The 22,520-nt window shown below is 44.6% G+C and overlaps 1 protein-coding gene across 2 annotated transcripts in view; it reads left to right on the top strand.

The window, feature by feature from the left end:
- The window catches only part of KIF5A (kinesin family member 5A), a 150,405-nt gene that overhangs the window by 82,365 nt on the left and 45,520 nt on the right, over window positions 1-22,520 (top strand). For both annotated transcript variants that reach the window (XM_083169389.1, XM_083169390.1), the window contains exons 7-14: window positions 3,352-3,439; window positions 7,548-7,672; window positions 14,148-14,252; window positions 14,408-14,556; window positions 15,075-15,223; window positions 18,280-18,455; window positions 18,549-18,617; window positions 20,864-21,070. In XM_083169389.1, coding sequence (XP_083025515.1) covers window positions 3,352-3,439; window positions 7,548-7,672; window positions 14,148-14,252; window positions 14,408-14,556; window positions 15,075-15,223; window positions 18,280-18,455; window positions 18,549-18,617; window positions 20,864-21,070 — 1,068 coding nt within the window. The remainder of the gene's footprint in view (window positions 1-3,351; window positions 3,440-7,547; window positions 7,673-14,147; window positions 14,253-14,407; window positions 14,557-15,074; window positions 15,224-18,279; window positions 18,456-18,548; window positions 18,618-20,863; window positions 21,071-22,520) is intronic.

Here is a 22,520-nt window from a genome sequence, read left to right on the forward strand (position 1 = left end):
TAAGCATCCCCCGCTGGGTTACCGCGGCGGGGGGGCATCGCCAGAAAAATCTGGCGATGCCCCATAGAAGCCAATAGCCAATGGGCTTCGACCGCATTCCCCCGCCGCCCCGCATCGCCCCTCACCTGTGACCTCCTCCCTGCACTGATCCTCTTCCGGGTGCAGGGAGGAGGAGAGCCCGGCGCAGCAGCAGCAGCGCCGGGTGTGGGAGGGGTGGGGGAGCCGCCGGGACCTGCTGGGACCCGGCGACTCTCACCGCAAAGGACAGTTCTTAACGCAAGAGCTGTCCTTTGCTATAATTATCGCATATGTTAGAACATATGCGATAATTATAATTGCGATGGGCGGCGAAGGGGGAGCGGAGATTTTTAGAGAATCTCCCCCTTTATCACCATTACGGTGTTTGTCTTCTTGTATCTTTTGTTAAGGCTTAATACATCTGCCCCATTATTCCATACCTCCCAACATCATTCTGACTGACTCGGTAAGCTGCGAAGCTCGTATCTTATTGAGACCCTGTGACGCTGCTTCGCCGAATACAGAAACAGAGCATTGTGTCCCTCCAGGAATGTGTTGGGAGGTATGTTATTTTGGCTTCCCAAATTGCTCTGCAGCCAGATTCATAGTTGTCTCTGGTCAGGAGCTATGCCTGCGTCACACAGAAAACATACATGCTCCCCAGGCTTTGGTTATGGCCTTGGTTACAGCACATTCACGTTTGCTCTTTATATTTATTAGTTATAAAGGATTTTTGATGCGTAATGTTATGCTTCATTTGGCAGACAGCATTTTCTGAGGTAAAAGCATTTGGAGAAATCTTTCCTGCCCTAAGCGTATAATGGTACAATATATCAGGAAATATAAATGAAACGTACATGACAGGAAGCAGTTGCTGCATTATGTATATGGAGATAAATTATACCTGCCTAATAGGAGCAGGTGTGTCTGCTTGCCGGTGATTGCTAACATGCCAGGAGCCATTACTAGAACAAGAAAGACCATTTATCATGCAGTGTTATGTGTGCAGATAGACACAATCGGGGGAGGGGGGATGAGGTAAGACAGGATCACAAAGTATTGATCTCATGCCGTTTCGCTGTGGTTTAATCACAGTATAAAACGCTCAATGTTATGTCACAGAGTCAGGGATTGAATGGTGTCAGTGCTGTGTCCATGGCCCAGATTGTGACATTTAGGGAAGAACAGTGGAACACAACTGAATTTTGCAATGATACATCTCCCATTAGAGGCAGTTTTGCAATTCATACAGTAGGCTTGTGGAATGATTTTAACAATGATACTACTTGTCTCCCTTAGCACAGACTCTGCTGTTTCCTCAGTTCTTATCATTGCACTTTATTTATATGGCGCAACAGCGCTGTGCAGGCATTAAGGCAAGCAGGGCAGAACAGAGCATTAGAGTGGCCACATCAAAAACAGGATACAAGTAACAATTACCACAAACAACGAAGGTAGGAGAAGGGGGCTGAGAGAACAGGTGGGGGGGCTGCTTCTAGGAGCTTACAATCTAAGTGAAGGGAGGTAAACAGACAGATGACATGAGGTATGAGCTAGTAGTTATTATATGCTTACATTATTTCTATAAAACATAAATCACATTGTATCCTCATTATGTAGCAAATGTTTTGGTGTGAATATTTATCAATTACCTTTCACACCGCACCTCGGACCCGAGTTGCCCTCTGTATAATGGGCAACCCGGGTTTAATGTGAAACCGCCGGACCCGGGTCGGGGCTGGGTCCCGGGTCCAACCCGGCATTGCGAAGGGAATGCGTATATTCAGTCGAGCTAAGATTAATAATGTTTTGTATTATCAATTGCAATTATAAATACTCATTTATCATTTTTATCATTATTATTTTTAATAGTGGTAGTGTAATAAACACAGCCCTGTATCTATTATCTGGATCTCGAAATGTTTCACTGCAATACACATTTATATAGCTACTTACTGCAGTATGCTTTGTCCACACAGCAGGGTTAACAGCAGATACAGGTTAATAGGATTCCCCAGTTGCTGCCTTGAGTGTTTGTAGTCCTGCTTGGTGTTGTGTACTCTCTATGTACAATAATGGTAGCAGTGGTGAGATAGTGGATATAAGGTGGATATATTGGGCTCGCACCCAGGAAGTTACTCAGGGGCACGTCTATAATGGGGGAAGGATGGAAATGGAAGACGCAGCGGGAAGCTGTGTATGCACAGAAGGGGCAGATTGGCTGTTGCTTTTAGGAAAAGTTGCTCCTATATGTCAGAACAAAGCAGAGGAGGAGCGCTACATAGTGTACAATTTACATTTATTTAAATCCAAACGTTTTTTATAGATACAATCAATTAGGACTCGTAGCAAATAGGTAACTGCTGTGGGCCGGTTACCACAAGGTTCAACATTGAAATAGCCAGGCAACACTCCTACCACCATCCGGGGCACTGCGGAGACACACAGACCCACGCCGGTCACACTGTGGCCCTTATTCTGATTGAGTCGGATGGCTCCGAGTGCAGTCGGACGGCTGATGGTTGGTGTTTGCGCATATGCGGAGGCGTATCTGCGCATGTGCGAACACCTCCCACGTTGGAACATGGCGTGAGGACCGTGCAGAAAACGATTGTACGGAACCATCCGGGCAGGGGGTGGAGATGGACGTGAAGGGCTGTTTGGACTCATTACCATATGCATACGCCCCGCGTTTGGGGGGGGGGGGGGGGGGGCAGACAGCTGACATAGCTGGATGTCAGCTGCCCGCCCATATCCCTGCTTTCATACAGAAAAATGTCGGAGTGGTCTGGAGCACTCGGTGCTGCCTGACCATTCGGTCCATCATTCGATGGTCAGCGACCATCGGAGAATGGGGGAGGTTCCCACAGATGGAGGAGGTGTTCACATGAAACATCCACTCGCGGTCCATTCGCTCTGCATCTTACCGCATTCGGATGGTGTGAGCGATCCGTACAGTAGGCGGGGCTTAGAACACTGGGTGCCCATCTGAAATACGCATCTGTCCGCTTCAACTAGAATAAGGGCCTGTGAGTGGAGACGGCGTGTCGGGGAATCCAAGCAGGAACAGAAGCGGTGAGGGGGAGCCGGGCACAAGTCGAACTGGCGTCACCAAACCCCGCCCTAACGAGGTTCGTAACAAACTTCGTCATATATTAATATTAAATAACAGTGCAAACTTTGCACTAAGACCCTGCAAACAATCACACATTCACTTCTTGCACTAGACAGATTAAAGGTTCGTGTTGATTGGTTGCTGATCCGCAGTGAAAGTTTTGTTATTTATGGAGCTCTAATCTGTTTTATTTAATCCACTATTTTCTTCTCAAACAGGGATGCACCGAGCGTTTTGTGTCCAGTCCAGAGGAGATCCTGGATGTGATCGATGAAGGAAAGTCCAACCGCCATGTCGCTGTCACAAGTGAGACCTGAACACACTTTTCCTACATAAGAATTATAGTTATTTTACAAAGTACAATACAAGGGTTATTATGGGGGAAATTTACCAATATGGATTCGTAAAAAATAGGTGTATTCGTAGGCAGAAATACACCTATTTTTTACACATTTGTATTTTCGGGATTTACTATTCCGAAAATACAACAATTCATATTCCTAAAGATGGCACATTCATATTTGTATTTACAAATACGAATGTCTACACCATTGATAGAATACGACAGGAATAACCATTCAAAAGAATGGTGGTTCCTGATGTACTAAGCAGCCGTATTGATAATACGGCTGCTAATTGGTGTAAAACAGGCACGCAAATACGACAGGAAAATACACCTTGATGTTCCTGTCGTATTTGGCTTTAGCCCGCACGGATCAGTTAGATCCGTGCAGGCTGCAGTGTAAAAAAATAGAAAAATTAAATAAATAAATAAAAAAAAACAGTGTGGGGTCCCCCCCACAGCTGTAACCAGCACCAGGCTGAAAGAGCCGGGGCCGGTAATTAAAAATCAGGGAACCCGACAAATAGGGGTTCCCTGATTTTTAACAACCAGCCCCAGGCTCCAGGTCCGGGGCTGGTTCCCAAAATACAGGGGAGAAAATGACTAGGGGTCCCCCGTATTTTAAGAACCAGCCCCAGGCCAAACCAGCCAGCAGGGTAATGCCACAGCCGGGGGGAGACTTTTTATACAAGTCCCCCCGGCCAAAGCATTAACCCTCTGACCAGTCCGCCTGGCCAGGGGCCCTGGGGGAGTGGGGACCCCCCCCAATAAAGGGGTCCCCCCCTCCAGGACTTACCTGACCAGGCTGAAGCCTGGTGCTGTCCCCGGTGACCCTGGGGGGTGGTCACCGGGCTGTTCTTGGTGTAAAAAAAAAGATGAATAAACTATTGTTTTAAACTGTGGAACTATGAGTCCCAGTAAGCCTCTCCTGCAAGCTGGGACCTGGAGAACCACAAGTCCCAGCCTGCGGGGCATTAAAGGGCCTGCTGGGTCTTGTAGTTCCACAGTAAAAAAAATAGTTAAATAAATACACACTGACACCTGAAAAATAAAAGTTTAATACATACATTACACACACACTGATACTTACCTATCTTGATCCCGTAGGTAGGTCCCAGAGTCTTGATCCGGTGCCTTGTCCTGGTTCCGGATCATGTCGTCATTCTTCACCATGTCGATCTTCATGTCGGTGTCGGCGTCAGGTCCGGGTCCGAAGAAATCCATGGTGGACCTGTGGAAGGAAATCCAACTCACCCAGGTCCTCCATGGAAGTTCTTCTGGCTTGGTCCGACGTAGTCCAGGCCTTCTTCCTTCTTCTTCCATCTTCTTGCTTCTTTTTCAAGCTGCCGGCGACTCCACAAAGCTCCCCGACTGTCAGAGCCGCAGAGATCCTTCCTCTTCGGCGACTGTACTAAGAATGAATTCTGGCCAATCAGAAGCCGACTTTCCTGGCTCCTGATTGGCCGCTAGGCGGCTTCTGATTGGCCAGAATTCATTCTTAGTACAGACGCCGAGGAGGAAGGATCTCTGCGGCTCTGACAGTCGGGGAGCTTTGTGGAGTCGCCGGCAGCTTGAAAAAGAAGCAAGAAGATGGAAGAAGAAGGCCTGGACTACGTCGGACCAAGCCAGAAGAACTTCCATGGAGTGAGTTGGATTTCCTTCCACAGGTCCACCATGGATTTCTTCGGACCCGGACCTGACGCCGACGCCGACATGAAGATCGAAGGCACCGGATCAAGACTCTGGGACCTACCTACGGGATCAAGATAGGTTAGTATCAGTGTGTGTGTAATGTATGTATTAAACTTTTATTTTTCAGGTGTCAGTGTGTATTTATTTAACTATTTTTTTTTACTGTGGAACTACAAGACCCAGCGGGCCCTTTAATGCCCCTCAGGCTTTGACTTGTGGTTCTCCAAGTCCCAGCTTGCAGGGGAGGCTTGCTGGGACTCATAGTTCCACAGTTTAAAACTTTAGTTTATTCATCTTTTTTTTTACACCAAGATCAGCCCGGTGGCCACCACACAGGGCCACCGGGGACAGCACCAGGCTTCAGCCTGGTCAGGTAAGTCCTGGAGGGGGGGAACCCCTTTATTGGGGGGGTCCCCACTCCCCCAGGGCCCCTGGCCAGGCTGACTGGTCAGAGGGTTAATGCTTTGGCCGGGGGGGACTTGTATAAAAAGTCTCCCCCCGGCTGTGGCATTACCCTGCTGGCTGGTTTGGCCTGGGGCTGGTTCTTAAAATACGGGGGACCCCTAGTCATTCTGTCCCCCGTATTTTGGGAACCAGCCCCGGACCTGGAGCCTGGGGCTGGTTGTTAAATATCAGGAAAACCCTATTTGTCGGGTTCCCTGATTTTTAATTACCGGCCCCGGCTCCTTCAGCCTGGTGCTGGTTTCGGCTGTGGGGGGGACCCCACGCTGTTTTTTTTTAATTTATTTATTTAATTTTCTATTTTTTTTACATCTTGCAGCCTGCACGGATCTGACTGATCCGTGCAGACTGCCTCTACTAATTCGTATTAGCGGCCGTATATATGGCCAGCTAATACGAATGGTTACACCATCGGAGGGTTACAAAGCAGTCGTATCTGACTGCTTTGTACATTCCCCTCCGGAACACGACTTTGCATACAACTGAAACAGTCGTATGCAGTCGTAGGGAAAATACTAATACGAAAAACTAGGTTTTTCATATTGGTAAATTTCCCCCTATGTGTCATGCTAAGCCCTAAATGATGGTTTCTAAGCTCTGCTGGATGTCCTACAAGCGTGCTCCTTTCTAACCCCTTCACATGCCTTACAAAATTTACAGATACAATTTTGTTAAATAATTGCTGTTCCTGATTCGTGTATTGTCCTAGTTGGTTAATGAAGACAAAACAAAATAAAAAAATCCCCCAAATACCTATATTTTCAACCATTACGGATTGTTCTAGGAGATTGATATATTTGCCAGTTTGTAAATTGTTCAAAATTTTGAAAAACTAAAAAAGACATTGAGATAAAGATGTACAACTAATATTCATATGCTCTAAAATAATGAGTTTATTATTTTGGGGCACTTTACTATGGTTGCACCGATTGGTAGAAAACGGTCATTTATTTGTCAACAGTCATATTTATAATACCAATAAAATGTAAATATGTATTTATTCCATTATACTACCAAAGGAAAGTCTGAAAAGCATAACCATACCTGGTGTATGTAGATTAGGCAGTGGCAATAATAACATATGGAAGCATAGTACAGTTGTGTCACATTGGGGGTTATTCTAGTTCATTCTTTCTGACAAAATCCTTCTTCGATGGACAAAACCATGTGCACTGCGGGTGGGGCAGATGTAACTTGTGCAGAGAGAATTAGATTTGGGTGGGGTTTTTCTTCAATGTGAGATCTATATTGCAGTGTAAAATAAAGCAGTCAGTATTTTCCCTGCACAGAAACAAAATAACTCACCCAAATCTAATTCTATCTGCACATGTTACATCTGCCCCCCCCCTGCAGTGCACATGGTTTTGTCCATCTAAGAAGGATTTTGTCAGAAAGAATGAACTAGAATAAACCCCATTGAGTGGTGGCAATGTGGGTGCTTGCTAGTGCTTGCACTGTGGGGTGATTCAGGTTGGTTTGCAAATGCTAACTCCTTTAATGGACAAAAACATGTGCACTGCAGGTGGGGCTGATGTAACAAACTGAAATCTAAATTACAGTGTAAAAATAAAGCAGCCAGTATTTCCTGGCTGAAACAAAATATCTCCCCCCAAATGTAACTCTCTCTGCACCTGTTACATCAGCCCCACCTGCAGTGCACATGGTTTTGTCCATTAAAGAAGGAGTTTGCTTTTGAAAACCAACCTGAATCAGGCCCAGTGGTCAGCAAGTTAATGTTGTGTTATATCACCATATGTATCTGTGCGGCTTCCCGTTTCCACAGTTTTTGCTCTCTGTTGAGCATTGTGCTTAGAAATCTACCAAACCAATATTCTTCCCTTTTGTCATGTATGTTGTTATAATACTTGTTTATGTGACTATAATATTTATATAATCATTTACATATTTCTTTTTCAGACATGAATGAGCACAGTTCCCGTAGTCACAGCATCTTCCTTATCAATATCAAGCAGGAGAATGTGGAGACGGAGCAAAAGCTGAGTGGAAAGCTGTATTTGGTTGACCTGGCAGGCAGTGAAAAGGTCAGTTACTGATTCAGGCCCTGAGATAAATCATTTTTCTATGACGGTGACATCCTGGGTACTGGATAATAAAGTTATTTAAGAAAAAAAATGGAATAAAATAAGCCATACACCCGGAATCATAATGACTATAAATTACTTTATTTATATAATCTTTGTATAACAGTAGATTCAAGGTAGAGACAGCCTAATCGAATGGTGGTGCTTTCTGCACAGGCAGTTATCACTTACACTGGCAGTCTTGTACTATCGGTCTGATTCAGATCGGTTTGCTAGGTTGCGCATACTCACAGCCTAACGAACAGGTAAGCGCCGCCTGCCGAACGCCCACCCCCCAATGATTCCCCTCACTAGCATGTGTACTTGAACACATCCCCTCGCATTCAGCCGGAGGAGAGAGAAATCATCCGATAGTCGCTGACCATCGAATGATTTTTCTCTCCTTTGGTAATAAAAGTCAGTCCAAACTGACTTTTATTTCCTCTGCCAATCGCCGAATACGGGGCGGGGCGCTGACGTCATGTGACATTAGCCACCCACCCCGAGCAGGCAACGCCACACTAGCATTTCCCTGCTCTAGCCGTTCGCTCCCGTGATGCACAAACCTCAAACACTGGGGAAGGGGCTGAATTCTGAATCGGCCGCTAAGGGTAATACAATGCAGCAATGATTTAAAATGTTAGTACGGGTGTGTTTCAGCCCCAGAAATACAACCCTCATTACAGATTTAGATTGATCGAAAGTCAAGGAAATAATCAGAAAATCTAAATATATATATTGCCTGAACAGAATTTGCTCATAGAGAAGCGTTTCTCACCGATCTCCCTTCAGAAGTTCCTCAGTGCTTTATTTAACCATTTCCCGCATTATGGGCCTAATTCAGACCCTACAGCAAAGCAGCGATTTCACAGCACGGGCGATCATTGAATGGCCGCACATGTGCACAATACTCTGTGCACATGCGCCAGCCATCCATGCGAAGGCAGCCAGGTGAGGGTGCCGGACAGGGTCCCGACAGTCGGGATCCCGACTGTCAAAACAAAGACAGCTGGGTTCCCGACGGCCGTCGGCTATTTTCCCTCGTGGGGGTCCACGACCCCCATAGAGAGAGAATAGAATAGGTGGCTTGCGTGCCACCGTGCCTGCAGCGTGGTGAGCGCAGCGAGCCCGCAAGGGGCTTTGTTGGCGCTCGCCATGCTGTCTGGGTCGGGATCCTGATGTCGGGCTAATGACTGTCGGTATCCCGACTGTCGGACCCCTGTACCACATCCCCCGGTGATTGACACCCTGCGGCCGCTTGGGGGTGGTAACCGTGCATTTTCTGTGAGTGCCTCAGAAAATGAAGACGTCCTCTGGCCCTTGGGAGGGAGGACCACTGACATCAACAGCGGCCTCGTTCTCCCCACGGCCATCACATCGCTGAGTACTCGGCGCCGCGGACAGAGGGGAAAAACATTAGATGTCAGTGATTTTTAATGGTTTTCCTACATGTGCATGACTGCAATCGCATTCGTAGCTGTGCACATGGGAGTGGGGGGGGGGGGGGGTGTTGGGCGAGGCGGCCTTTACCTGATTTCTGGACTCTGAAAACTCGCAGCCCAGCGATCCAGTCTGAATCAGGCCCAATGTGCTGGTACATTGCTGCCTGCTATGATATTCTATTTTTTCCAGTAATAGTTTAAACATAAGCTCAGCAATGATGAAACCTAAAGTCAATACTTTGGTTTTCCTCTCCATCCGTCTTCTTGTAATCATCTAAACTCATTACATTGTTTTATTCAATATCATTGCAGTTGCTGCGTCAGTGAAAGCAATGCTGCATAGAAACAAGTTATTGTTAATGCTGCTCAATCATTGGGGTAGTAGCCATGAAATATATCCCTGTAAAATACTGTAAATCAATGAGCGCTCAGACTAAACAAAGCCTATTGATGTTCTGCAGGATGCTGGTATTGGAGGCAGACTGCAGAGTTCTGCAAATAGGAAAAAAACAAACATCACAATATGATATATTGCTGATAAGTGACTAATGTTCTCGTTTACACCAGTACAGTCAATTATTTTTAATATTAATATTATTATTGCACCAGTATACTCTGAGAAACTTTTATAATAATCCATAAATATACAGGTAGGTATATAGGCTGCCAACAAATGAACCCTAGAATGTCTGTGTTTGCGTGTACATGTGGTAGGTAACATAGATTGTAAGCTCCTCTGGAGCAGGGACTGATGTGACTACTAATATTCTCTGTAAAGCGCTGCGGAATATGTGTACGCTATATAAGAAACTAATATACAAAGAAAAGGACAGGAACCAAGTGCTGATCTTGTTCACAATTGATGTGAGTCAATTCAGTTATAACCTTGTCTTGAACCGCCCACAGAATATGTTTCTTTAACTGTAGAAACCTAATCGTCCACACTGACCTTAGTGATGGTCCCTATGTACACATAGCGTTTTCTTTACTTTTTTGTTCAGAGGTCATCCCGCTCCAAAAGTTAAGGGTAAATGTACTGACCTGGGTATAGGTCCCTATATTCCCATAATGGTTTCTTTCGGAGCTCAGGTTTCCTCAGATCGTAACACCAGTCTCGATAGCAGGTTTATTTTCCAAAAGTTTTATTGTCACAGATAAAAAGTATCCAAAACCAGATAAAAATAGTAAAAATACAAGGGAGCCTTTACCAGGTGGAGCCAACAAGAAACATTATAATCCTCCTCTCCCGGGCAGGGGCGGATTTAGGGATGAGGGCGCCCCTAGGCACAGCAATAATGTTTACTAAGTAGGACAGTTTATAGGGGCAGTGTCTGCATGTCCTATCCATTTACACTCTATTTAAGATGGAATAAAGTACAGTACAATGGATATTTTGCAGTTATTGGTACATTTTGGGCTGACAGTACTATCACAGGCATCCAAGTGCCGCCCCCAAACATGTGCCGCCCCTAGGCACGTGCCTCACGTGCCTAATGGGAAATTCGGCTCTGCTCCCGGGATGAGATTGGGATAGAATGTCCACTCAGATGGAATAATATATAAGAAACTGTTAAAAAATAAATACATAAATAAATAATTGGCAACAAACACAGAAATAGGCCAACACTGGGTATTAGCAAACAGACAGAGTAGTAAAGGTACGCACACACTTTGCGATGGTTGGATACGGTTTTAACTTTTTAGTTCAAAAAGCATCGCATGCAGTTCACATCGCACTGTGGGGATTATTCTGATTTAATCGGTCCGCCCGCGCGTTCACATGTGGGACTGATTTTTTGCGTCTGCACATGTGCAGATGCTTGGCGCGAGCGGGCATGGCGCATTGCATATTTACCATCCCGCTCGCACCTAGCAGTGCGGGCGTGCGACGGTGGTAGGCACAACCCATGGGAACGGCAAGCATTTCATGGGCGTTCCCATGAAAATGTTGCGTGTTCCCATGGTAATGGCCTGGTGGCGCGAGTGCGGGGGGCAGGCAGCTGACATCAGCGGATGTCAGCTACCCGCCCACTGCCCACACAGGGCGCTCGGGGATCTGAAACACCATAGAGGTTTCTCAGATTTGCGAGCACTGGAGGAATCATTTGATGGTCATCGACCATCAAATGATTTCTCCCCCCACACCTAAGGTTGCAAATGGATGATTCTGAAAATCATCCATTCGCAGCCCTACGGGGTTTCGTGGTGAGGGGCGGCCGTGCGGGCCGCAGTTGGTGTCTGGAGGACTCGCAAGGCTGTGAAACTCGCAACCTTTAGAGTCAGCCAGAATAAGGTTCTGTGTTTCTTTTGGTTTGCGATGCCATGAGTGCTCCCACGCATCGCATATCGCAAGTCAAAATGTATGTGCAGGCAGTACTTTTTGTACTAGATCGCATCACACCTAATTCAAATCGCATGTTGTTTTAGCGTATCGCATGCTATGTGATGTAGTACAAAACGCACATCGCACCGTGTGTGGCCACCTTAAGAGGGTGTTGCTTGTACATTTTATATGTTTTTTTGGTACTCTTTACTTAGAAGGGCGCCCATCTCGGCCATCTCGGGCATTGAATGCACTAAAAAATCAGGTGCGATGCGACAGACGAGATGCCCGAGATTTCCCATAGGGAACAATGTTAAATGTCTCAATTGACCCGATTTTCCTGTTCAATGCCTCAATTGACCCAATTTTTCCATAGGAAACAATGTTAAATGGGCCACAGAGGCCAAATAGGCACCCTGAAGTGAATAATGGCCACCCGAATTGTTAACGCCACCCCACGATCAACGTCAACCCGAAGCGTGGCGAGCGCAGCGAGCCCGCGAGGGGCGGCGGTACGCGTCCTACGACCTTTTCATACCCCCACTATCCACGTCGGTATGGAGTTGAGAATAGAAAGTGTGGCGAGCGCAGCGAGCCACCGAGCCCGAAGCGTGGCGAGCGGACGCGGATACCTTCACAGGTATCCGCGTCCCCTCGCGGGCTTCACAGCTGTACGCGTACGCTCGCCACGCTTCGGGCTCGGTGGCTCGCTGCGCTCGCCACACTTTCTATTCTCGACTCCACGCCGACGTGGATAGTGGGGGTATGAAAAGGTCGTAGGACGCGTACCGCCGCCCCTCGCGGGCTCGCTGCGCTCGCCACGCATCGGGTTGACGTTGATCGTGGGGTGGCGCTAACAATTCGGGTGGCCATTATACACTTCAGGGTGCCTATTTGGCCTCTGTGGCCCATTTAACATTGTTTCCTATGGAAAAATCGGGTCAATTGAGGCATTGAACAGGAAAATTGGGTCAATTGAGACATTTAACATTGTTCCCTATGGGAAATCTCGGGCATCTCGTCGGTTGATCGCACCCGATTTTTTAGTGCATTCAATGCCCGAGATGCCCGAGATTTTTTACTAACGATGCCCACGATCAAGATCGTGGGCGCCCTTCTAAGTAAAGAGTACCGTTTTTACTTTTGGTTCTGCTTTATACAATTTTTTTTTTCCTTTATAAACTTTCACTAATTGTGTAATCTGATGATCCAATAAATAATTATTACCAGATATAGGGAGTGTTGGAGTGACCCACAGGGGAAACCCCCTGTGGGCCCCTCTACATGGGGGGGCCACCTCCAAATATAGGGATTAGGTTCCAATCTGTGGATATGAATTAAACAATATACATGTTACATTATACTGGATGATGGTGTATCTTCTAGGTACATTGTTGCTACTATACTATTTAATCTCTAATGGTTAGCTAAACTTCTGTGGCAGCTGGCCACACTCCACCTGGAGATGGACCACACCCCTAAAGTGGGCCCCTTTAACTTCATTCTCTGGTGGGCCCTTCATACCCCAGTCTGACTCTGGATATACTGTATATCAAACATACTCAGCAGCACTTTATAGATAATAGTTAGCCATTTTCATCAGTCCTTGCCCCGGTGGAGCTTTGTTCCCTACTACACATGTATGTACATGCACGCTTCTAATTAGGGATGGCCAACGTCCATCGATGATTTAAAATCATTGATGGTTTGTGGCCGATGTTGAATACTTTTGCCATCGATGTGGGAGTACCAGATAGTTTCCCTACATTGATGGCAAAGGAGAAACAATGTTTCCTTTGTTTTTCCTCAAGGTGCCAGGATCACAGAGTATAGCTCTGCCCCCGACACCCGGAAGTCCTGCTCCCAAGTTATTTATGATCAATGGTTATACATCAAATAGTTTGCCACTATCGATGGCTGGGTGCAGAATCGCCATTGATGGCAACCATCGATCGTGTCTGCACCGATGGCCATCCCTACTTCTAATAAAAAATAACCCTAGTGTGTATGTATGTACGTACATACGTACGTGTGTGGTAGGGAACACAGATGGTAACATACCAGTTTATTAAACTGAAGTACCCAGAATAAACCATCACAAGCACGGGGAGAATATATAAACGCCACACATTTAGGGCCATGGAGGGTATCAACCCCAGTGGTGCGAGGCAGTAATGCTAATATTACACCCACCCTGTATTAATATTATGACTACAGCTATTATGATAATGGGCCAGATGCACTAAGCTTCAAAAGTGATAAAATAGAGAGTGATAAACAGGCAGCCAATCAGCTCCTGCCTGACATGTTTCAAACACAATCTGTGACATGGCAGGTAAGAGCTGATTGGCTGGCTGTTTATCACCCTCCATTTTATCACTTTTAAAGCTTAGTGCATCTGATCCAATCAGAGGTGAATGTCTGATATCACATAAAACTGGGTCTCAATAAGTTTCAATAACCATTTAGCATTTAGGTAAATCAGTGCTGGATTGTAAGGGCACCCATGGCACCTGACTTGTTATGCAGCAAAGCTGATGGAAAGTTTAGAGGTCACTTTATTTGCTGTCAGTTCCCTGGGAAATTATCTTGTGGCTTCCACAGATGAACATCATCGCTTATCTATAAGTCACAGAGACATTGTGGTCTTTATTCTCTCCCATCTATTTAGGTCAGTAAAACCGGAGCTGAAGGTTCTGTTCTGGATGAAGCTAAGAACATCAACAAATCTCTATCTGCCCTGGGAAATGTCATATCATCTCTGGCAGAGGGAGTGGTAAGGACAGCCAGTGCTGCATTACATTAACTCTGTCAATAATTATACTGTATACATTATCACAGCGACCATGGACAGAAACCATTTATTCCTCATTATTTAGGAACTAAACAAGCATTTTTTTAAATAATAATATTTCCTCTTTTGTGTTTTAGAAAGGATACGTTCCCTACAGAGACAGCAAGATGACTCGAATCCTCCAAGACTCTTTGGGTGGCAACTGCAGGACAACCATGTTTATCTGCTGCTCCCCATCCAGCTACAATGACGCAGAGACCAAGTCTACACTCATGTTTGGCCAGCGGTAATACGACTCATCAGTAGAGTTCCCATTAGTGATCAGTAAATAAGTATTGGTTTTATACAATGATATAATTACGTCCTTCATTGTGTGATTTTGATAATCTTATTGATAAACTGCTGTCATATATTTGATTTTGTGACCTTGAGCTAAATATAATACCTAAATAAAATAAATAAAAATAATAAAGGTATACATATAATACCTTTATTGATAAGTAGTTATCAGTTCAAACTGTGCGCGGCTAAATGGAGCAACACTGAACTTGGTCCGCCAGCGCCATCTAGTCTCTGATAGTAGAAACACTTGAATTCCCCAATAGAGGCGGAGAACCGTTTTAACCTTTTATTATATACTATTTTCATTTTGACAATTGTAACGTGCCAATTCTCTGCAGATTTTACCCCAAAATGTAAAACTGTAATAATATTAAATGTTACGTCAGGCGTATTTTGCATTTGTCATTATTGCTAGATGGTAATAATTGTGCTTTCCATATAAACATGGCTTTCTCTCTACAGGGCCAAGACCATCAAGAATACTGCATCAGTCAACTTGGAGCTGACAGCTGAACAGTGGAAGAAGAAGTATGAACGGGAGAAGGAGAAGAACAAGACCATGAAGGAGACCATTGAAAAGTTGGAAGCTGAACTGAGCCGCTGGAGAAGTGGTAAGGAGATGTTCTAGACTTGTTATCTCAGGTGCCAAATACATGTAGGGCCAGATGTATCAAGATCCAAAAAGTGATAAAACTGAGAGTGAAAAACAGACAGACAATCAGCTCCTAACTGCCATGTTACAGGTTGGGTTTGAAAAATGACAGGTAGGAGCTGATTGTTTAGCACTCTCCACTTTATCACTTTTTGAAGCTTGATACATCTGGCCCTTAGGGTCCATGAAAAATCTTAAAAATATATATACTATATTCGCATAATGTATATAAAATAGGCCCTTATTCAGGTTCACTCGCAAAGGCAAATTCCTTCTCAAATAGGCAAAACCATGTGCACTGGGGGCAGATGTAATATGTGCAGTTAGATTTAGGGGAATTATTTTGTTTCTGTGCAGGGTAAATACTGACTGCTTTATTTTTACACTGCAATGTAGATCTCACTTTGAAGTAAAACCCCACCCAAATCTAACTCTCTCTATGCATGTTACATCTGCCCCCCTGCAGTGCACATGGTTTTGTCCATTTGAGAAGGAATTTGCCTCTGCGAGTGAACCAGAATAAGGGCCTATATCTATTATCTTCTTGAGGGTGCTAAATAAATGTCATATCTGATTGGTTGCTATGGGCAACATCCCATCTTAACCCTACATATAAGTGTACTTCTTCTCTGCGCTGCCTAAATATATAACTCTATGAAACATGAATCAGTCATACATTATAGTGCAATACAGGGTATTCGCCATATAATGTCTATACATTATTCACTGCACTATTCATGTAGAAATGAAAAGAGCGCTGGAAATTCAAGTATATTAAATCAAAAGTAACAACAATATTTATTTGTAAACAAATAAAATGTTTAAAGCTCCTTTTGGAGGGGCATCGGGGCGGGCTCACTTCGCAGCTTACCAAGAATCAGGGCCATTGTGCATTGTAAGGTAATGGGGAGAAGTTAAGGGATAGGACTAGGGTTCTCGAGTCCTGATCTAGATTGAATGAAAGCCACATACTGTATATGAGAAGGTTTCATAAATAGGGTGGATGGAGGCAAAAGATCGACAGTGACATGTCAACTTTCATAATGTTGATATCACAATGTTGACATAGTTAAACCCGTTGAATTGACAGAATGTTCACAATTGGGGTTCGGCTTTGGGGAGGGGCAGGATAGAATTAAGCACCAGAGGGAGAGTTAGGGTTTGGTGCAATGCAGCTATTCCTAACCACAGTCCTCAAGGCACACAGTGCAGGTCTTAGTAGATTTACTAATATAGTCACCTGTGCTCAAGCATGGATAGCACTAAAACCTGGACTGTAATTCTGCCTTGGGGACCGAGGTTGGGAATGCCTGGGGTAAGGGGAGAAATACCTACAGGAATGCTGGAAGATCGGTGGTCTGACCCAGAAGTGATGATTACATGACCGTCCTCAAGGACGCCCTGGAGTTGCTACAGCCATATTAATCCATTGAGACAATATGATCAATGCAATGGGGTAATATGAAGAAGGCTAGGGATGGGGAGTTAAAGCTTTATTGGATTACATATATATATATATATATATATATATATATATATATATATGGTAGAGAGGTGCGGCACTCGGTTCTTTTATCAATCAAAAAAGACGACAGGACATGTCGACGTGTCAACGTTTCAGTGCTTTCTTCGGCACTATCATCAGGATACACAGTGTATCCTGAAGATAGTGCCGAAGAAAGCACTGAAACATTGACACGTCGACATGTCCTGTCGTCTTTTTTGATTGATGAAAGAACCGAGTGCCGCACCTCTCTACCCTACATTGTGCTTATTTAAAGCTGTGGGAGCACCGGTGGAAATTACTTACAAGCATTGGGAGTGCCGATCCTGCACCAACCTATATATATATATATATCTATATATATATATAGATATATATATATATATAGCACATACATCAAGGTAAACTTTAAACAGCATATCCACCGTAACTAACGGCACCAGCCACGTCTGGACAGGCACAGCAGGATATTCCAACAGGACGATGAGGACACAACGTGCCCAAGAATGGAGTCAGCCCAGCGGTATCTCGGTGTCAGCGGTGGATATGCTGTTTAAAGTTTACCTTGATGTATGTGCTTTTATTACATTTTATTCAGTAAAGTGAACTTTTGATATTTACTGGTGCGCTCCTTCTATTCTGTTTTTCATGTCTTCCCCTGTCTGAGGCACGAGCTAGCCTCAAGTGGAGTTGAGCTGCACATTTCATAATTATTGGACAGACACCTATACCGTGGATTTGCGCAGATTGGTATACTATTTGTGTATATATATATATATATATATATATATATATATATATAAGCACTTACCCCCCACACTCGGTGAAGAATCCAGACCGGCACTCAGTAAAGGTTGAAGAAAGAGGATTTTATTCCATAATGTGCAGTAAATACATACAGCAGCTGCACCCATGTATGTATTTACTGCACATTATGGAATAAAATCCTCTTTCTTCAACCTTCACTGAGTGCCGGTCTGGATTCTTCACCGAGTGTGGGGGGTAAGTGCTTATACGTTCCCTTTATGGACCAGGCACCGGAATATTGCTATTATATTTGTGTGGAGTGCCGACCTGCTGCCCCTTGTATATATATATATATATATATATATATATATATATATATATATATATATATATATATATATATATATATATATATATATAATATATTCTGCCTCAGGACTGTCTATAGTGAAATAGTCTTTGCCAGCTGTGAATTAGCCTATTGTAGTCCTGAATGATTCTTGACAAACCATAAAGTGCCCTTAACACGGTTCATAATGTACCGACCCCCCGCTGGTTGCTTCATATAAGTGGGTGCCAGGAAATAGTCCATAAAGTACTGAGTGATATGGAAGCATATTCCTGGGCAGTCCCAACAGATGTGCATTGTTGTTTCTATATAAAGAATAATGCTGTAGCTATTGCATAGAATAAAGCCGTACAATAGTTTCTCTCGTTCCGCCAGAACATTACCTGCACAGTAAAATTGGTATTTTGTTCTGTAGGAGAGAACGTGCCTGAGACGGAGCAGTTGAGTGATGAGGATCAGCTCATCCAGGACACCTGTGATGAGACACCAGTCAATGATAATAACTCCTCCATTGTGATCAGGATCTCAGAAGAGGAGAGGAGGAAGTATGAGGAGGAAATCCGGAAGATGTACAAGCAGCTGGATGACAAGGTACACACGAGGGCTCGTCATAGGCAAATTGTCATTGATTTATTTCTTCTTTACAAGTTAAGATGGCAAATCCCTTTCTCCTTATATTTATAGGACGATGAGATCAACCAGCACAGTCAGCTGGTAGAAAAGCTCAAGCAGCAGATGCTGGATCAAGAGGAGGTAATGCATACTGACAGTATAGGCTCAGTATAATTAGGTGTGAGTGTTTATGGCAGCCCAAAACTGCTCGCAGGGGATGTACAGGGCAGCCGAGAGGGGGGGGGAGCAGGTACTAATTACCCGGGCCCAGGCTTGCTGGAGGGGCCCTGCAGGGGCCCTGGTCCGACCCCTCCCTTCCCCCTCCGTCCCTCACAGGTAGCAACAGCAGCACACACTTCTACTTCACACTTCTTCTGTGCTGATAGCAGGCTCAGCATGAGCATCTCACTGACAGCGTGTGAGCTCATGCTGAGCCTACTGTCAGCATAGCACATGCTGTAGGTGTGTGCTGCAGTTCAGAGTTTTCTTTCACCCTCGTCTTAACATTTTGGGGGCGTGGCCTAAGTGCAGGCGGTGGCCACACCTCCCACACTTAGGCCACGCCCCAACATTTTACCGGGGCCCGTCATTCCTCTCGGCTGCCCTGGGGATGTAAGCACTTTTGAACAAGCTCAGGCTGATAACGGGCCTCACACCCTTCACATATAATTGGATTGAACCTGATGAGTCTTCTGTAAGGAAGAGAACGAAATTCAAAGTTATAGGTAATTGTATCAAACGTGCTGTTGGCTTGCAGTCAGCGCTACATTCAAAACAATGCAGCCTACTCTGTACCGCCCTCCATGGTTGTCTGCCGGAAGTTGTGATCTTCCCTGCTGTCACCCGGCCCCTTCTCGATGCATGGATCCACTGTCATCTCTGGTTCCTGCAGTAAGTTGTGGGGGGCTCCAAGGGGAATGGAAGGTGTGTGAGAGATAGGCTATGGGGGCAGTGTGTGTGTGTGTGTGAAAGAGAGAGAGAGGGAGACTATGGGGGCAGTGTATGTGTAATCGGCCCTACAGACATAGCGATGGGCAAACGGAAAGTCAAATGTGCTTTTTTTGGCGCACTCACCGGTGGAGAACACTGGCAACCAGTGAGATTGATGGACACCGGGACAGGCCTTGGGGATGGGGACACACATTGCTGTCGCTATAGCCCCCACATAAACACTGATGTAGGGGCATTTTCTATGCGACTTTGCCAAACTAAGCAAAGTCAATTAGAAAATGCCTTAATATCAGTATGTGTGTAGGCCCTATTAGACTATAGGGACAATGTGTGTGTGTGTGTCTGTGTGTGAGAGAGAGAGAAAGAGATTGTGGGGGCAGTGTATGTGTATAACTATGGGGGCAAGTGTATGTCTGTATGTTACTATGGGGGCAGTGTGTGGGACTATGGGGGCAGTGTGTATGCTACTATGGGGGCTGTGTGTGATTATGTATGTGTATGATGTTATGGGGCAGTGAGTGTGTGTGACTATAGGGGCAGAGTGTATGTGTGCATGTTACTATGGGGGCAGTGAGTGTTTGTGACTATGGGGGAAGTGTGTGTGTGTGAGACTATGGGGGCAGTGTGGGTGCGTGTGGCTATGTAGAGCTTATGTGTGAGAGGCTGTGTGACAGCATGTGTGTGTGAAGGTGGTGGGACCTTCCTGTTTTGTGAGTCCCAGGCCCTACAATTTCTAATGGCAGCCCTGGTGAATGGTCCTGCAAAAGGGGTGAATATTTCTAGAAATAATGTATTTTCCAGAGCTGGAGTCCCTGCCCGTAATGTGTGATATCACAGGTTTAGCGGGAGGCTTGCCACACATTGCACATTCCATCCTGTTACGGCGCTGTGTGCAGGGGATTCAAAGCTACCACTTAGTAAATTGACCCCAAACTATCTCAAAATGTCTCACATAATAACTAGATGTGTCTTTTAGTAATATATCTAGTCATAGAAAAACATACTTTTAGACTTTTCATTTATAAATCACTTAGAAAATGGGGCAGTTGTGCTAAGCCTTGGGGAGAGATAAAGTACCAACCAATTTGCTACTGTCACTTTGCATATACAGGGCCAGATGCACTAAGCTTCAAAAGTGATAATAAAATGGAGAGTGATAAACAACCAACCAATCATCTATTGTATGACATTTTTCAAACACAGTCTGTGACATGACAGGTAGGACCTGATTGGTTGGTTGTTTATCACTCTCCATTTTATCACTTTTGAAGCTTAGTGCATCTGGCCCACAGCCTGTAACATGGCAGTTAAAAGCTGATTGCCGCATACTTTTATCTTTCTTTACTTTATCGCACACTCTAAGGTTTAGTAAATCTTCCCCAATGTATGCTAGTTACAACAATGACATGACTGTAACGTTGTTCCTGCACCAACAGCTCTTAATGTCCACTCGGGGAGACAATGACAAGGTGCAGATGGAGTTGAGTCGCCTGCAGTCAGAGAATGATTGCGCCAAGGAAGAAGTGAAGGAGGTCCTGCAGGCTCTAGAAGAGCTAGCCGTAAACTATGATCAAAAGTCCCAGGAAGTAGAGGATAAAACTCTACAGAACCAAATCCTCGCGGATGAGCTGTCCCAGAAAGTTGTGAGTACGCGTATCTCATGTGTTCTTATTTATGACCACAAGGTGGTGATATCGCACCAATAACAATCTTTTTGTAGGGAATAGAATTGATTCCAGAACATGAACTAATATGGGCATCTGTGTGAGCTATAATTATGTTTTGACGAAAAGGGACTACCCCTTTGCTTTTCCATTTACTCTGTGTGACTTGCACGGTTTAGTTACATCTTCTTAGCTTGAATTTCCTGTCATTTTGTGAGGTATATTGAGGCTAAACTACTTGAACAAAAAATAATCATGTTTTGATTGCAGTATTGAGCAATCACTTAGCAGCGCTTGTTTTGTTTTGAATGGTTATATGACTTTTGATATGCCCAATATCTTCCCAGCAAAGCCATTTTATTTAGTATTGATCAGTTCTAGAGCCCCACTTTTTTTGCTTATAAAACTGGGCAGAAATGGGATCTCCACAGAAGGGCTTCAAATTAATGGATGAAGGAAACTCCAGAAAGCATCAATACAAGCTTAATGTTTATAGGTGGGATTTGGATGTGGATGGAGTTCAGCGTCTGTCAGAAAATACGCAATTGTGTAGGGCTCGTGCAGAGCAGGCACAAATGGGTCCTGTGACAATGGACGGAGAATGGCATCAGGCTGACAACAAATGTAAAATGAAAGCGTCCGACCTGGCTTTGCCATGTGAAATGGGTATACATGGGGCCCTAGTCGGCATCTTTATCACCTTTCTTACAATATCAGTGTTCTTGGGTCTCTCTTTGGCTTCTAAAGTATTGACTGTAAACATTGGCTAATTAACTAATTAAGGCACTTTTGCTGAAATTTTGAAACACTTCCACCCAAATGTATCCAGGTCAAGAAGATCACTTCTCTTGTTTTGTTACCCTTTCTTATCAAATTGTAGATGACTACCCATATTTTCTCAGAATCACAACTGTGGATAAAGGCTGGGTTTATATCCTGTACTTGAACTAGTTATAGCAACATTTTGCTCTACCAACCAGGCTCAAGGTTCTTTGACTCCTTTCCCTTTCTGTCTCATACCAGCTTAATCCATATTTTCACATCTTTTCAAAAGATGAAGTAGGGGGATGTAGCAAACCTTGAGAGAGCTAAAGTGGATGTTTCCCATAGCAACAATGAGCTTCTAGCCATGATTTATCTAGTAAGGTCTGTAAAATGGCAGAGGGTGCTATGGAATCTCCTCTGCTTTATCTCTCTTGGAGGCTTTATACATATCCCTGTAAGTCCCCTAGCTCAGAGGGCCGTATCCTGCTCTCTATATGAAGATGTTAGTATTAGTACGTACTGTAGTGTAGAGCAGGACCACCAAGAACAGGCATCGGTGAGGGACTTGGGTAAGTCCTCAGATGGGGTTCGCTGTACTTTCGAAAGAAAAATAATAGCATATACAGTATCTACTAGGTTGTTTTGGATGACATGAGTCTACTTT

The sequence above is a fragment of the Crinia signifera genome, chromosome 2 (assembly GCF_055691185.1).
Source record: "Crinia signifera chromosome 2, ASM5569118v1, whole genome shotgun sequence".
NCBI lineage: Eukaryota > Metazoa > Chordata > Amphibia > Anura > Myobatrachidae > Crinia > Crinia signifera.